Source organism: Aethalodelphis obliquidens, unplaced genomic scaffold (genome assembly GCF_003676395.1).
Source record: "Aethalodelphis obliquidens isolate GAN/ISIS:26980383/991018 unplaced genomic scaffold, ASM367639v1 scaffold21, whole genome shotgun sequence".
Lineage (NCBI taxonomy): Eukaryota > Metazoa > Chordata > Mammalia > Artiodactyla > Delphinidae > Aethalodelphis > Aethalodelphis obliquidens.
The window spans coordinates 15,279,461-15,296,105 of NW_020837965.1; the positions used below are offsets into that span (position 1 = coordinate 15,279,461).

The 16,645-nt window shown below is 54.2% G+C and overlaps 1 protein-coding gene across 11 annotated transcripts in view; it reads right to left on the reverse strand.

Moving 5' to 3' along the window:
- Positions 1–16,645, reverse strand: part of TTC7B (tetratricopeptide repeat domain 7B) — a 237,889-nt gene that overhangs the window by 26,061 nt on the left and 195,183 nt on the right. For 7 of the 11 annotated variants that reach the window (XM_027120327.1, XM_027120321.1, XM_027120324.1 and 4 more), the window contains one exon: positions 4,944–5,146. In XM_027120327.1, coding sequence (XP_026976128.1) covers positions 4,944–5,146 — 203 coding nt within the window. Of the gene's footprint in view, positions 1–3,326; positions 4,845–4,943; positions 5,147–6,780; positions 10,760–14,329; positions 16,186–16,645 lie in introns of those variants that run through there. The other 4 variants (XM_027120322.1, XM_027120323.1, XM_027120325.1 and 1 more) reach the window with 4 other exon arrangements.

A 16,645-nucleotide genomic window follows, 5' to 3' on the forward strand; every position in this document is an offset into this window, starting at 1 on the left:
TGGCCTCCGATGGTCCTTCTTCCCCATTGTCCTCCCCTTTCTTTGGGGTGCTCCACCAGTAGGCCTTTCTCACTACTTCCTGTAGCAGAGCGGGTGAAATTCACACCACCCGCCCCCAGTCTCCTAGCTACCCTCCTTTGAAGGACGGATGGCCTCTGTCCCTGTCCGGGTGTCCAGCCTTGTTGTGGGACCTTCGACATTCAAGGCCGTGGTCCCTGGTGCTTCCCCTCTGGTTTCTCTCCGCTTCGGCATTAGCTCTGAGAGACCCTCATCTTGCCGTAGCTGGAGGCCCATCCCTTGGGGACAACTCAGTCCTCTTCCTTCCCTGCAGGGCGGGGTTGGGGCGTGAGCGGGGCCCTTAGGGCCCAGTCCCTCTCCAGCTCACACCCTCCCCAAAACCGCCCGAGCAGAGCACGCCTGTCTCCCTCTCCTGCGGCTCTGGCCTCCAGCACGCCCTGGGCGACCCCCACCATCTGCTTCTGTTTCACACCTCTTTTCGACCTGTCGAGTTCATTGGTGATGTGCTCCAGGATAAGTTACTTTCTCAGCAGTATTTTCCCCTCTAGTCTAACCAACATCAGCTCCCCGCACACAGCCTTTCTGGCTTCCTTCCACGTTCATCTCCCTCTTGAAGGCTCTCTCTGTTCATTTCTTTTTTTTGCGGTACGCGGGCCTCTCACTATTGTGGCCTCTCCCGTTGCGGAGCACAGGCTCTGGACGCGCAGGCTCAGCGGCCATGGCTCACGGGCCTAGCCACTCCGCGGCATGTGGGATCTTCCCGGACCGGGGCACGAACCCGTGTCCCCTGCATCGGCAGGCGGACTCTCAACCACTGTGCCGCCAGGGAAGCCCCTCTGTTCCTTTCTTACCCTCCCATCTCACACACTGCCCTCGGGAGCCTAGGGTGACGTTATCAGAGGGCAAGCAGGTGGCCCTGTTTACAGAGCCTGTCCCTATCCTGGTCATCGTGTCCCTGTCTACCCTGAGTCCGTGCCTGTCCTTGGCCTGGGTGGTATCACCCAGAGGCCGTTCCTCTGCCCTTAGTCCGCCGTGAGCCCCATTTCCCTCCTCTACTCCCTCCTCCTGAGCACAGGGTTACTGGTGTGGAAACAGTTGCTCTATGTTTCATTAATTTATCTCAGGTCCTGGGAGTGAAAGGCTTTTTACCATGGCATGCAAATGTATGTAAAGTTATACACTTATGCAAAAATGATATGAACATATGCCTTTAGATTTTCTGGAAAAAAGTCTGATCACTCTATGATTCCCTCCCCTTGTCAACAACATCACTTTGTAATTCCTTATCCCGTCAGCTCACCGCTCCCTTACTATCTGCCCACACTCAGCTCTCTTGTCTTGTGCTAACTCATTATTAATATTAAACACATTATTTCTCTTCTTTCTTTGCCCTGTATGTGAATTTAAACACATCTGTGAAGGCTGAAACTATTAGAAAACTGTCAATTTTCACTGGGGTTTAATTTACATTTCTGTTGTCAAGTCTGACCTTGTATTAACTTTAATACATTTAATACTTTAATGAACACCATCTGCCTCCAAGTCGTTATTGCTTTTTAACAATATTAATGTGTTTGCATTTCTCTGAAATCGTGCCTCTCCTACGAGCTGGGCTGGGCGGTGGCACGTCCTCCCACTAACCTGCCGTAGAAGGTAGCAAACAATCGTTCCTCAGGGAACAAGCTCGCACCCCGACTGCTAACCGTTCTCCGTGGCCACCGTCAGCCCCTGGTCTCCACCTGTGACACACAACGTGGCTTCCTTCCTTCAAATCGGCTCCCTCCGACTGCCCCTTGGCCCCTCTCCTTCCTCTCTGAGCATCAGGGCTGACGCAGACGCACTTTCCATCCTCTGGGCTTTTTCCATGACCTGCAATCTGCCTGCAGTCGGTTCCTTCCCTTGGAAGCCCCTTGGCTGGTTCTTTGGGATGGTGCTCGCTGCTGCGCTCAGGTCCTTCAAACTCCTTCTAGTCTGACCTCTGACCCTCGCCGTGGCCTTGCGGCCAGGCCTCCTTGGCCCACCCTGTCACTTGCGCACCCCACTCCTGAGAGCCAGGCAGGTGCCAACGCTCACATCTGTTTCCGCCTCCTCTGCCCCGTAAGTCTAGAGCCCCCGACTCTTCCCTTGGACGTCACCTGGTAAAAAGGCGGCCTCTGATCTCCCTGCTGACAATTCGTCTTCACTTAGGGGCTTGCAAAGCAGTCTGGCTGCCGCGAGGGTAGAGGCAGGACCTTCTGTGACTCAATAAGAGGTTTCCCTTCCTGTGCTTCGTTTGTGTCTGGGGCTAAGATGATGCCTCTTTATGCACCAGGAGGGTGAGCCAAAGAAACAGAGCTTTCCTGTGCCGCTGGGGTGGGAGGCAGGAAAGAGAGGGCTGTGATGTTTCAGGGCTGGGGGCCTGGGTTCCAGGGGCTGCCCCTCCGCGGGCACCAGGAGAGTCGGCAGTACCGGTGGGAGGGGAAGCTGACCTAGGCTGCTGCGGGGCTCCCGCCAGCTGTGGCTGTGGCTGGGAGGACGCAGGCCAGCGGGCATCATTTACGAGGTCACCAAGAAGGAACTGGCCAAGCCACTCTTTGGGACCCACAACAATCACAGTCACTGGGCAGTTTCGGGCCACGAGAATCTGAACTCCTCAAATCTGTAGGCCTGTCGGACTCAATCTGCCTCCAGTCTGCATAGTTTTTGAATGTATCAGGACGCGTGGAGAAGTTTAAGAGTTTATTATGATCTCAATTTTCTCCTGTTGAGACCTCCAAGGCAGCTAATGTCTCCAGGCCAGAGAAGGCTCGGTCGTTGCCCTGGATCCAACAGGCAACGCCCCTCCATCACCCGGCCCTCGCTCACCAGCTCTCCTCCGCTGGGCCCACTGCTGCTCCTTTCAGAAAGGAAAGCGTCTGGCATTTGGCAGGGAGCTCAGGTGTCTTGACAAGCTCCAAAGGTGAAACAGAAAACTTTCCCGGTGCGATTTTCCTATTTGATCTTTTGTCTCATGTGTTCCCCTTGGGGACGAACAAGAACTACTTCTCTGAATAATTCATAGGCCCCGGGGTAGAAACACGCTGCCTCTTTTTAATAAAAAGGCTGGGTGCTCGGTGTTGATTATACCTCTTCTGTGATACTTCAGCAAAAGCAGGGAGATCTCAAAAGCTCTTTACAGATTCCTCTTACAATAGTGAGACAAAAATGAAAAGCCATGGAATATTTTTAACCAAACAAACTAATGTTTGGATAATACGTAAAATTATTTATAAAGCTGTATTGAACTACAAAATGCTCATAAAGGGAAGTTGAAAATTAAATGATTGTAATTATTACAAGGTCTGATTTATTTTTAAAACTGAAAATGATTGTCTTCAGTTTTCTATTTAATGAGCACCTACTAGGTGCCAGGAGCTCTGCTGGCCTCGTTATGTAAACCATTTCATGTTGTTCTCACAAATGAACTGGGTAAGGAACAGCTCAATGCACAGAAACACCGAGGCTCTTAGAGGTTAAGTGACTAGCCCAAGGTGTCCCGGGGGCAGGGACAGGGCTGAGTTTGAACCCAGATCTGGCTCAGAAGGATATGTTTCCCATGGTTCCTAATGCTGGGCACCTGGGCCCTCTTCTGCTGAAAACCACTAGTTACTGCTCAGCTCCATCTACATTTTGTGATGTTACTGTGAGCAATGGTGAGAGAACAAAGCCTTTGGGACCCTTTGGAGAACATTTTACTTATTGGTTACAAAACCGTATCCTCTTAGCACTGGACAGAAACTCACAGCCTATCTAGTTGAATATTTTCATTTTACAGCAAGGAAACCGAGTGCGGAGAGCTTATGGGCTTTCCCCAAAGTCAGAGAGCGAGCGAGTGACACGGCAGGGCCAGAATTCTGTCCCTGGACACCTTGTCCGGTGCCCGTTCCTCCACGTCACACCCCCCTGATCATACACGCTGGGCTCCCAAGGGCTGCCCACCTGAAGGACACCTCGGCTGCATTACGGGCTTTTCCCTTCCCGTGGCTCATGAAATCAGAGATGTCCTACCGCTAAGAATGAAATACAAATTCAGAAGCTAAGTCTGGCCGACAGGCCCAGAGAAAGCAGCTTTTCACCCGCTCCCTGGACCCGGTTCATCTCCAAGTCTCCACCCAGACTCTCGCAGGAAGGGGACAGCAGACGGGCGGCTCCTGGGCAGCCGCTGTGCCCCACGTGTGAGTGGTCTAACTGACCCCGCCCAACTGAAACCGAGGTGGTCGGGTGGCCAACTCCCAGGCAAGGAAGGGAGGGGAGCAGTGGGGCAGCCCCGGGCTCCTGGCCGGGCACCCAGAGGAGGGGCATGTGCGGCTTCAGAGCCACCACACCCGTATGCAGTGTGGACGCTGTGATGACTTACCTGGGTCCTCTGGGCACAGTAGGGCTGCCCCCGTCCTCTGACAGGATGCTCCCACTAGCCAGTGGCCTCGGAGACAGGCTGGGGTCTCGGCTCCCTCAAGGTAAGAGAGCCCCCCAGGAGGTAAAGTGCTCTGACTTCTGTACTGAAGGCTCCCCAAGGTGCGGACACCCCCAAGGTGGCTGCTATAAGCAGCTCGGAGACCAAGATGACAATGACAGTGCCCAGGGCCACAAATATGTCTTTATTAAACCCAGAGCCACAAGGTGGCTTGGACTGCTGGCCGGAGACCGCTGACTCAAAACTCTCCTCTCACACCGACCAGGACCCCCGGGCAGGGTCGCTGAGGCTGTGCGCTGCCGATTCCTACGAGCTCCATTTGCGTAAACTACAACCAAACGGCGCTCGCTGGCTTGAAGCACCTTGACAGCCTGGCAGCCCAGGTGCATCTGGCCTTTGGAACTGGAGCAGGGTTTGAGGGTCAAGAACTACGTGCTGCTTCCCGGGGGACCCCTGGTCCAGGGCTGGAGGCCCCGCCAGCGCTCAGACTCACCAGCCGCTGCATGCTTTTCACGTGGGTGGGGCTTATGGATAAGGCCTCTTCGTACCACCGCCGGGCCTCCTCGATGTTTCCTCGGAGCTCGGCAACCTGGCCTCGCATGTACAGGACGTTGTGGGACATCGGGAAGAGGTTGGCAGCTTCTTGGGTACAGGCTGTGGCTTCTGCCGGCTTCCCAATGCCGATGTAGACATCAGCTGTGAGGAGGAGAGCACAGGCAGATGCTGTCCTGGGCCACCGCCCTTCAGAGGCCCTGGGACATCGCCTCCCCTCCACCACGGGAGCCTGGCAGGGGCCCACCTGGAATACGCAGGGCCCAGCCAGCCAGCCTAGCCCCCAATCCCAAGTGGAAACAGCCGCGGGCTGACGGTCCTTCCCGCCCACTGTTCACAGGCACTCGAGTCAAGGCCGTGCGGCCTGGGAGGGGACACTTGTCACCACCGATGAGACGGGAGTGAGGCCTGCCTGGGCCCTGCCCCCCATTCGGAGGTCACGCATCCTCAGGGCGCACCAGGGACACCTGCCCTCAGCTCTGGCAGCCACAGAAGAAGGGCTGGATGAACCCAGGGACAGGCAAACCAGAGCGGCACAGCCCCTCACAGGGCAACGGCTCTGCTCTCGGGCTGGTTCCCCTGATGCCAGGAAGTGTGACAAGGCCAGCAGGCGGTGCTGCTATGGGCACGACATAAAATCACTGCTCCATCAGACCCTGCCCTGGACCGACCAGGGAAAGCCACTGCACCGGGGGGACTAGTAACTGTATAACACTGACGAGCCATCGCTTTCCAAAAAGCAGGAAAATGAGCTCTCCTCCAATCTTAGGTCTCAAGTCTCCCACGCCTACGTGGAGGGTCCCTAATTGCTCTGCAGCCCTGGCTTCCATCATGCACGTCCCGTGCCCCCAGCCATCCCCAGGTCTGCTCAGATCCCTCATTTCCTTAGGGCCCTGAGGTCACGGCCCCACCGCCTCTCCAATGTAGGGCCTGTGTTGGCTGGATGTGGGAAGACTCCTCTCCCTCCTCAGCCACACCTGTCAAGACCACCGCCCAGAGCCCCGCTCAGGTGGCCGCTGTGCTCCGGGCCCACGGACCCCTCCTCCCACCCCCGGGGCAGCCCCTTCCTCGCCCGCTCCTGCCCTGACTGCTGGCCTCCACTCCTGGCAGAGAAGGAGGTTTTGTGCCCATATCTCCAAGTTACGTGTATATGCACACGTTGTGTATAACAGAAGGCACACGAGAATAGGAATGATAGAAGAACACAATACAAAGAAAGAGAAAACGTTGACTTTTTTCCTCACGCCCCTCCTGTCACTCCTCCAGCCCCTCTGTCCCGCGCAGCCACTGACAGACCAGCCTCCCCAGGCAAAGCTCCGGTGGGGTCACCACCCTGCTGCAAAGCGCTCCTTCCGTTCCTGGGCACCCCTCACCCCCTTCAGTCTTCCCCGGAACGGCCTCTGGGAGGCTTCTGCTGGCCATCCCACCTAAAACTGCTGCTCCCCCTACCCCGTCCTGGCCCAGCACGACCCAGTTCCTTTCCCTGCTTTCCCTTCCGGCCAATACCAGGCTCACCCTGTCTGTCTCACTCACTGTCTGGGGGGCCCCTCTAGAACATAAGCCACCACCTTCACACTATTCACTGCTGTGTCCCCAGCGACCGGATGAGCGCCTGGCAGTCAGAGCGCAAGAAACGGTTGCGAACGAATGAACGGTAACAGTAGCTAATCATCATCAAACGTGGGCTTTGTGCAAAGAAGTGCTCTCATTTCTGCTTTTGTCTGCACGGTGATCCACTAGGTACTATTATTTTATCCCCGTTATACAGACGAGGAAACTGCGGCACAGACAGGCTGAGCAATTTGTCCGAGGTCCCAGGGCAAGGTACGGGCAGGCGTGGCTTTGCGGCTGTGCTCTCAGCTCTCTACAGAGAACAGTGTCTCCCCTGCCCCCAGATAACATCCAGACCCCTTTGCCTGGCATCCGGAGCCCTTGGTGACTGTCTCTACCACCCCTACTAACCTGTGTTCTTATTGCGTCCTACACCCCTGGGCTCTGCCGTGTTAAGCTGCCGCTATTTCCCTGGGCTTTTGTTTATTCTCTTGCCTCTGCCCTGATGGTGTCACCCCTGTACCCCCTTTAAAGCCCAGCTCAACGGCCACCACCCCCGGAAGCTACCTCTGACCCCGTCCCACCGCCCCAGCTGGAAGGGGAGCCCAGCCTGGGTATCCCTCTGATGGCTGTGTCCCTAGAGACATTTTGTGAGGGGTCCTGGCTACGCCCCCGGACAGCACGTTCTGCTGACATCCACCCTTCTATCTCCCCACCTCCAGCTTCAGGTGCGGAGACTGGATATTCTGGACAGGGTGTGGTCAGTGTCGATGCCACTGCATGGCCCTCTCCTAAGCACCTCACTTCCCTGGTGACCATAGTCACACCAGTGACTGACTCCTCAGGCTATGAACAAGCCCGGGGGAGGCACAGACCCACCCTGCACCCCATCTGTGCTTCTGGCCGTCAGTCCCCCTCAACAGGGAGCAGAGGTGATGGGCTGGCCCAGGGACCTGCGGGGAGAGGCCCAGCCTCTCAGACCTGGAAACTCGGACACTCACATACAACTGAGCTCTAAGTGTGGCCGGGCCGGCACTGCGCCTGCCTCACGTCCTCCGAGACTCCTCTCTTGAGGTACTTACTGAGCACCTACTACACACGGGGCCTCTGTAGGAACAGAGACCACACGCGTCTGTCCTTCCGCCTGGGCCTCTGCAAAATCTGCCCTCCTGGGAGATAGACACGCAGGGCTGCCCGCTGTCTTCCAGTAACACGACTCTCTCCAAGCTCCCGCCAGAAGAGTCCGGGGTGTATCTGGCAGTTTCAGGTTCCGGAGCCTGGCGGCTGTGGGGGCAGCAATACAGAATGTTCCTCCCACTGTATGCTGCCTCCTGACTTGCTTCCCTTTGGGGGTGAGTTCGTGTTCATTTCCAAGGTCCCAGGGCTGCCTGTGGGTGGGTGAGACGCCACAGGCCCCTCCCATCTAGATCGCTCCGGAATAAAGGCCAACTTGGGAGAGCGGGGACGAAATGATTCCAGAGCTTTGTTTAGCTTTTGCTTTTTAAATTTTATTTTATTTTATTTTCATTTATTTGTTTTTTGGCTGCTTCGGGGCTTAGTTGCGGCACGCAGGCTCTTCATTGCGGCGCGTGGGCTCCTCTCTAGTTGTGGCGTGCGGGCCTAGTTGCCTCGCAGCATGTGAAATCCCAGTTCTCCGACCAGGGATCGAACCCGCATCCCCTGCATTGGAAGGCAGACTCCCAGCCACTGGACCACCAGGGAAGTCCCCAGAGTTTTTATAACAAGAAACAAGGTGTATGTTGCAGCGGGGGGCGGGGGGGGAGCCTTGAACACCAACACAACAAGGTAGATGACACCCTGTTCTGTGTGGGTCCCCGTGAAAACAAACATGGGACCGAGTGTCTTCTTGGTTCCGTGTCTTCGGCTACAGGTCTGGTGCCTCTCCTCCCTCCTCGTGATGAGGAAACAGACGACGGGGGCTGAGCTGAGTCATAATTGAGAAGGTGGGAGAGAGGATCCAGACCCCCGAGCACTTCTTTGCCGTGCTGTCCGAGTTGTAGGGGCAGGCTCACGTCACTGCTGCGGCCTGCGCTCCCGAGGCAGAGGGGCGGGCGAGTGCACGGCCTGTGCTGCTCCCTGACCCCTCCGTTTTAAGATCAAACAGAAGGACACAGGCGCAACGGGCTGGGGTGATTTTCAAACCATTTCTCCCCAGTGGAGCCTCTTTCCTCCAAAGAGATCTTAAGAGTGGACAGCTGGCCTCCCCTCTTGGTTTGGCCCCCTCTCCGGGTCTCTGAGGCAGCACTGTCTCCACCTTATTCAAGCCCTCCTTCTCCTTGCTACCAGGACTCTAGGGTACCCCGTTGGTCAGCCAGTGTCAGGGGAACATGGAGGGTTCGATCCCTGCGCCCAGGCCTTGTGTGTGACCTTGGGCAAGGCCATCAACTTCTCTGGGCCTGTTCACCTGCCAGGTGGGGCCTGAGGCTGGCCCGCGTCTCTACCAAGAGGGTGGAAGCCTGGAGCCTTGAATGCCCGCATTCTCGGCTTGCTCCTGCGGGCATGATGCTGGGCTCTGCCCCTGCGACAGCGAGGCCAGCAATTCGGGACGGGTGAATTCGATCAGCTGTGATGCACTGGGAGCCCAGCTGAGGCCAGGAGTCATGATGCATCCTCCGATTCAGCCTCCCTGGGCACAAAGCTGGGAGTGTGATCTCCATCTCACTCCCTGTCTCTTTCTTAATTGGCTCAGAACTCAGGACGTAAACAGAGGTGTACTATTTCCCTAAAGCCTCCAAAAAATGTGATCGGTATTGTCTTTTCCCACTAAAACTATGAGCAACTTCCAGCCACGTCACCTCTGCATCCCTTAGCACAGGACCTAGCACTTAGTAGGTGCTTAAGGAAAGACTGTAGACTAATGGACACTGCTGCGGGTCAGAGGAAGGCAACCGTCTCTGTGGCCCAGGTCGATGAGGAGTCAAAGGTCAGAGAAGCCACAGCAAGTGATGCTCCCCTGACCCCTTCACCAAGGGCTAAATTCAAGTGAAAACAAAAAAAAACACAAAAAAACCCACAAAGGGCCTTTTGAGCTCATTAAGAGATATAAGAGCTTGTACCGAAGGAACAGCAACAGAGAGGGAAGCTGGCTCTGGGAACTTAAAGCTGATCGGCTCCTAACAAGAACATAGTTCAGCGCAGTGTCAGAGCCCCCGCTGCGGGACGGGCTCTGAAGGGTCACTCTCTGAAGAGGTCACAGGGACAGAGTCTGTCCTGGTCGCTGGCAGCTGACAGCCTCTAACCAAAGGTAAGGTGCCACGCAGGGTCACGGACACTTTCTACCCCTTTCTGAAGCTCACACTAAGCTCTGGCTGTCCTCTCTGGACTCCCCTGCCTTCTCCTTGCTACCAGGTTACTATGAAAAATGCTGGAAATACCCCTCCACCCCACCCCCGCTTGCAAACCCTCAATGGTTCCCAACTGCAGGTGAATGTAACCCAGATGTTTTTGCTTCCCGTTCTAAACTAGGACCCTGCTACCTTTTCACTCCCTCCGTGCTCCATTCACGGTCTCACCTCCACACCTTGGCTGTGCTGTTTCTTCTGCCCAAAGTGCCTTCCCTGTACTGTTGCAGACCCATCACTCCTCACCCTGGGCTCCCGCAAACCTCGCCCTGCACATGACGTCCCACCAAACCCCACCCTGCACACGACTTCCCCAGACAGGCCTGGGTGCGTCACCCCTCCACTGCCCTGCGTGCTCTGGGAAGTCCCTCACCCCAGGCTGCCCCGTGCTCCCGTGACTTGTGTTATCCCATAGAGGTCACGTCCCTGGAGGGCCGGGATCAAGTCCACTCCCCTGTGCGTTGTGCCTCGCGCAGAGGGCTTTCCGAAATCGTTGGTCATACCAAGCTAAAGATGGGATCTGAAAAGGGCTGAGCTATAGTGCCAAGGTCCGGGGCCTCTTTCCTCCTCAGTGGTGAAGGGGGCTCCCGATAGGGGGACCTGGAGCGGGATACACCCACAGCCCCGCACGGGGCCCAGTTTCCTCACTCGTTCATTCACTCTTCTGACACTTGTCAAGCACCTGCTTCACGTCGGCTGCAAGGCTGAGAACCGGCTCCCATTGCCTGCCTTGGGCTCAGGGCTGTTTGGGTCGTGCGCCGTGCAGAGGCGCTGGGCGGAGTGGGGCTGACCAGCCTGGACCCTGCTGGCCAGCTGTGAGCCTGGCGTAGGGCTGCATCTGCCCCTGGAAAGCGAGGAAGCTCTTCTCACCAAGGTGCCTTCAGCTAAGGCACACCTGCTCCCTGGGGCTTAGCCTACCCAGAGGGGACATTCCTGTGAAACTCACACAAAGGAGCCGTGTATGTGAGAGGTGGCCCGAGGGCTGTACCTGTGTGCGAGCCATCAGATCCTCCATTCCACCAGAGGTCCGGCAGAGAGGGATGCAGAAAAAGGCGCGTGGGCCATCAGCTTCTCTTGGTCTTGCAGGCAGCAGGGAGTTACGCCTGCAGACTCGCCGACCCCCCGAAACCATTTCCCTTTCCCCAAACCCTGCTTCCCTAGAGAGAGGAGACTTGGGAAACAACCTTAGCTGGTCCTGGGACAGCCTCCGCCGCGGAGGGCAGGGCAGCGCCAGGGCTGGGCGCACGTGTCTGCCAGGAGACCAATGTCTTTGTCTCCACCTTATTCAAGCCCTCCGCAGCATTTCCTACCTCCCATACGCACTTAAAAATCATTATTTTACAATGGGGAGAGGGAAGGGGGCAGGGGCAAGGGAGGGGTAGGGGACTAAGAGGTATGAACTATTAGGTATAAAATGAGCGGCAAGGATACATTATACAATGTGGGGAATATTTTATAATAACTATAAATGGACTATAACCTTTAAAAATAAATGAAGATACAATGCTGATCAAGAAATCATTATTTTAACAGTTACGGAGTGTCTGACCCCCCCCTGTTGAACACTCTCATGCATTTTCTGTGTGACTGTCAAACTGTCGTCACTTTGCAGAGGAGGGCACTAGGGTGGTGGGACCAGGATTTCAACTAGTCTGAGTCCAGAACCCAAGCCCTTGATGGTACCGCGCAGGCACCTTCGTAACCCCCCTTGGCTGCCAGGACGCCACGTCTCCCGGTTCCCTCCCGCCTTGCTGACCACTTCCTTTCTGCTGCTTTGGCTTTTCCTCTCCTCCCCAAATTTTGAATGTTGAGGGCTCGGGTCTGGGGCCTGGCCCTTTCCCTTCTCCATCGACATTCTCATCACATCCCTTGGCTTTAAATCCCCACTCGCAACTTGATGTCTCTAGCCCAAACCTCAAGCGTAGACTTGAGTATCCAGCCACCTGCCTGACACCTTCACTGTGGGTCCTCAGGCACCCGACGCTCCCAAGTTCAAGGAGGGCTCTGGTTGCTCTTGCCCCCCCATATCCCCACCCATCGGTTCCCACCACCCAGGCTGCCCGTGGCAGGAAGAGGAATCACCAGTTACCTGCTGGCTCCAGCTCCCAACACAGGAGTCTTCCTTTTCCTTCACCCCTACATCTAACCCATCAACAAGTCCTACCAGTTCTGCCTCGAAAATGCAACTCAGGTATCCCCCTCTCTCCACCCTCAGACCGGCCGTTCCCCGCGGTCACACAGACCGAAGTTCCTGACCTTGCCTCCACACGGCACTGCCTCCCGTTCCGTGCCCCACATTCCTCCAGGGTGATCTTGTAGCAACCTCCCTCTGATCCTTTCATCCCCCCGCTTGCCGTCCTTCAACAGCTTTTCAGTGCTTTTAGGAAGAGATCCTGACCTGCTCACCAGGGCGCTGGCTCGTCTGGCCTCGCCTCGGCCACGTGATTCTTCCTCTCTAGGCTGCATGCCCTGCGACCCTGCCATTTCTCTAACCTCAGGGCTCACGTGGCCCACAGGCCTGTCCACGTGTGTCCTACGCCTGCCACGTGCTCAGGCCTCCTCCGGTCCTGGCTGGGGAGGACCTCGGTTCCCAGTTCTCCCAGAGCCTACACTGCTGCTCTGGGGTACTCGGCACCGTGGAATTAAGTGCTTCTGCCGTTGTTATGTTTCACATCTGTAAACTCCATGAAGGCAGAGCCCGTGTCCGTCTGCTGACCCCTGAGCTCCAGAGCCTCGCCCTGATGACGCACATGAACAGGTGCTCACAGGTGCGTGCTCCATAGCTGAGTGCCTTCCCGGGGCAGGGGCTGGGGCTCTGGGCCCACACTGGTTGGGTCTGGATTCTGGTTTCTCCACTTACTAGTCATGTAACCTTAGGCAGGTGACATGAGAGCTGTGTCTTGGTTTTTCCATCTGTAAAATGGGGTGATTAAAGGGTATTTATGCCTTATATGGCTATCACAAGGACTAAACAAGTTAAGACACATAAAGTCCTAGGATCAGGTCTGACACACGCACGGTGCTTGGTAAAGGTCAGCTACCTGCAGGTTGTAGACCGTGAATCAAAACCTCCCAGGGCAGCAGAAGGGGCAGGTCTGGTGGGGCTGACCCACAGAGACTGGCACCGTGTCAGGTCAGGCTTGACCCCTGGGTACCACATGTTCCCTCCTGCAAGCACTCCCTGTGCAGTCACCCTCACACCACCTGTCTGGGAGCTGTCTTCACCTTGTCATGGTGGCCGCGCCACAGGATTACCCTTCAACCCTGCCGATGCAGCCTCCCGGTGGCTGGGAGGAACCTAGCAGGGGGAAGGGCAAACGGGACAGGCCGGCCAGGGCCAAGGAATTTGTGAGAGTATCACAGCTTTACATTCCCAGCAGAAATCAGAAAATCTGATCTTGCACATCTAAGAATAGCCGTTGCTTTCGACGGTGAGAGATGCCAAAGTGAAAGCTATAATTATTAGTAAGTAACAAGCAGAAATTATCCACCTACTGCACAGTCATTTTTAGCTGCCATCCCAGAAGTGGAAATTGAAGGATGGACACCAAGAAGCTGCTTGGCTTGGGAAAGGCCCTGGTTCAACTCTGAATGACTGTGAATGTATGAATTTCCAAAGGCCAGTGATAAGGTGTGCATTCTAAGGAAAACGATGTATGACTCCCAGGGAGATATGTCTCAAGGTGCAACAAACATCAAAGGCTCTAATTCAGCTCACCTGACTCCTGCCCAGTGAGACCACAGAGCTGCTGGTTTCTATTTGGCCTGGGTTTCCCTTCTGCATAACAGAGGAAAAGAACGCTTTGGACCTTCTTTGTAAGATGGTGTTTATACAAATGGCACTAGAAGATACTTGGAAATCCAGGAAAAGAGACCATAAAAATGGGTAGTTTCTTTCTAAATATCATGTGATACCCAGAGCTGATACCCAATCTTTTGATACCCAAAAGATTGATAAATGTAAAAAATTTGGCAAAAAACCCCCAACAAAAACACAAACAAAATTAAAATGGGGGGAAATACTCAGAGCACATATGGCACAAGGCCAATTTCTTTGACACATAATAAGTGCTTACGACTCGAAAAGCTCGGCATCTAAGAAGATAAATGGGCAGAAGCCATGAGCAGACAACTGAAATACCATTTTCATCTATCAGATTGGCAAAGATCTTGAGGTCTGATGATTTGCTGTGTTATCAAGAATGTGAGAACATGGGCATTCTCACCTTGTTGACTGGAATGCAAACTGGCACAATTCTGTGGAAGGCAACGTGACAAAAGTTACCAAAATTAAAGAGTACGCACCCTTTGATCCGTCAATTCCACTTTGAGGAGTTTACCTTACAGGGACGGAACAATCTACAGACGGCTACTCATTGACGCATCGTCTGTAGCAGCAAAATACTAGAAATCATCTAAATGTTAGTCAGTGGGCTACTGGTTAAATTACGGTAAAATCATACAGTGGATTTGCTCTCTGACGTGCCGACGGGCAATGGTCTGCAGCGAGTGTTACACCCCGGCGGGGGTGCACACACTAACGGTGGTTGCCGTGGGGGAGTGTGACTGACACTCGGGGTGGCAGGAAGCCTCTCATTTCACATCTCTTGTGCCTTTTGAACTGTGTATCATGTGCGTGTATTATTTTTTCAAAAATAATTTAAATAAAATTGTCACATGGGTCCAAAAAAACCAAGCAACAAAACATGTACAACCCATGCCAGTTGGCCACCAGGTACCCTGTGAGGAGCCTGAGGCCCTGGGGTCAGAAGTGTCCAGGAAGGAGGAAGAGGTACAGCGGGAAGGGGTGCCCAGGGCGTGGGTCCCACCACACAGGACGGGAGGGACCCCGGATGGTCAAGCATCCCTGGACTTCCTGGGTCTGTGCTCCCCACTGGGCCTGTGGCTGATGTCCTCACAGAGCAGCCAGAGGCTCCGGTGTCCCAGTCATGATCTCTTTGCCACTCAGATGACACACAAGTGGCTCAGGGACCTGCTCATATAATAGGCTGGAAATCTGAGGTCGTCTCAGAGTGGCCTTACCTGCCAGCCTCAAATCTGGGGCCACCTCCAGCACGGGCCTCCACCACAAGCTCCCACTACACTCAGATCACCAGCAAAAACAACCAGGAGAGAAGAGACCCGCAAACGCCACAGAAACACCATGGCCTTGGGTGTGAGGTCTTGATCTAGTTTCTTCCAAAGCTTGCGGCATTTACAGAACCTGGCGGTATTGTTAGAGCTGATGATGGATGCAGATGTTACCTGGTTTCCATAAGTTGTCAAAAAATGTGAGTGACTTTTAGTTTGCCACCCAGAGCAGTAAAGCTCAAACCACCTATGGTAAAACCTTACAGTTCAGTGGAAGCTTCTTTTATGAATTCCTTCTGAGTTTACCTCTTCAAAGACCATATTGAATATACGATACCATTCTAATCTTGACTTAAAGTCAGTGCTTTGAAAGAGTCAATGTAGCACCAATCCTATAAAGATTATAATTTGCTTCATTCATTCATACTATATAAGCGGGACTTATATTCTGCCTGGAGTTTAAGGCAAGTATGATATTCCATTTCCAGAATTCAATCCCACCAACTCGTAGAATGTTAAAAGCCACACGCATTAATAGCAATGAGAGCTTTATTCTGTCCTATAGGCTATGGCAATGAGAAAGGGATGTCACACGATTGATAAAACTTCAAGGATAACTCCAAAAGGAATCTTAGCTGCCGGGTTCTTCAATGTTCTAATAAGCAGCTACAAAATTTCCTCCCGAGTCATGGTGGGTCACGTCGAGGAGCAAAGCCTGGATAACTGAGGGAGGGGCAGCAAGCCACTGGGCAAAGCGGTCCTGGGACTCAGTGACCCTCACCAAGGTCATTAGGTTTTCCGAGCCACAAGCAAGAGAATGCCTGGGAGGTCAAGGGAGCTGCTTCCAGCCTAGAAGAATCACCTTCTGCCCTTGTGGTTTCGTAGACATTGACCCTTTAAAAACTCAACTTCATGCCCATTTTGAAGGACAACTCTGCCCCTCTACTAGCCCTGCAGGTTCGGCCAGTCTCACCTGGCCTGGACGCTAAAGTGAACCCCTTCTCTTTTTGTTCTTTGCCGTCACTGCTCATGAGGATGACTGAGTAGGACAGGCACCAGGTCCTAGACTGGGGACCAGCTTTTCTTCAAGAGAGCCACAGAGGAAGGCATGACTGCTGTTCCCGGGCCCTTGAGTCAGCCTGTCTAGAACCCAGCAAGAGGCTGAACGCTGGCCAGCATCTGCACAGGAAGAACAATCAGCACGTTCGTGAATCATCCCTCTTTTGTATTTCTGCTTAGAAGAACATAATTTGTTAATTTACAGTGGTTGTTTTGGCTCAATTAAAGATGCCAACACGGGAGCGGCTGACTGAGCTCGGCTCTGGGACATGCCAAACCTAGGTAAATCCAATTGTGTTTCTTACACGAAGGTTCCAAACAAGGTTGGACATCATACAATTAGCCTTGGCAAAAAAGGGGTAAACAGATGGCCAGTGGTGGGTAATAAGCACTTCTGCAGCCAAACCTGGGCTTTTGCCGTGCACCCTGAGAGCTGAGCCTGGGAAGGCCTTGCAGGTCAAGGGGTAAAACTGGAGAAACAGAAGTTATCTTTCCTATGGAACTAGAAATATGTAAGCAAATCAGGAGCCACCATTTGCTCTGTATGGTGGGATTCCCATTGCTAAATGTCTGCAGGCTG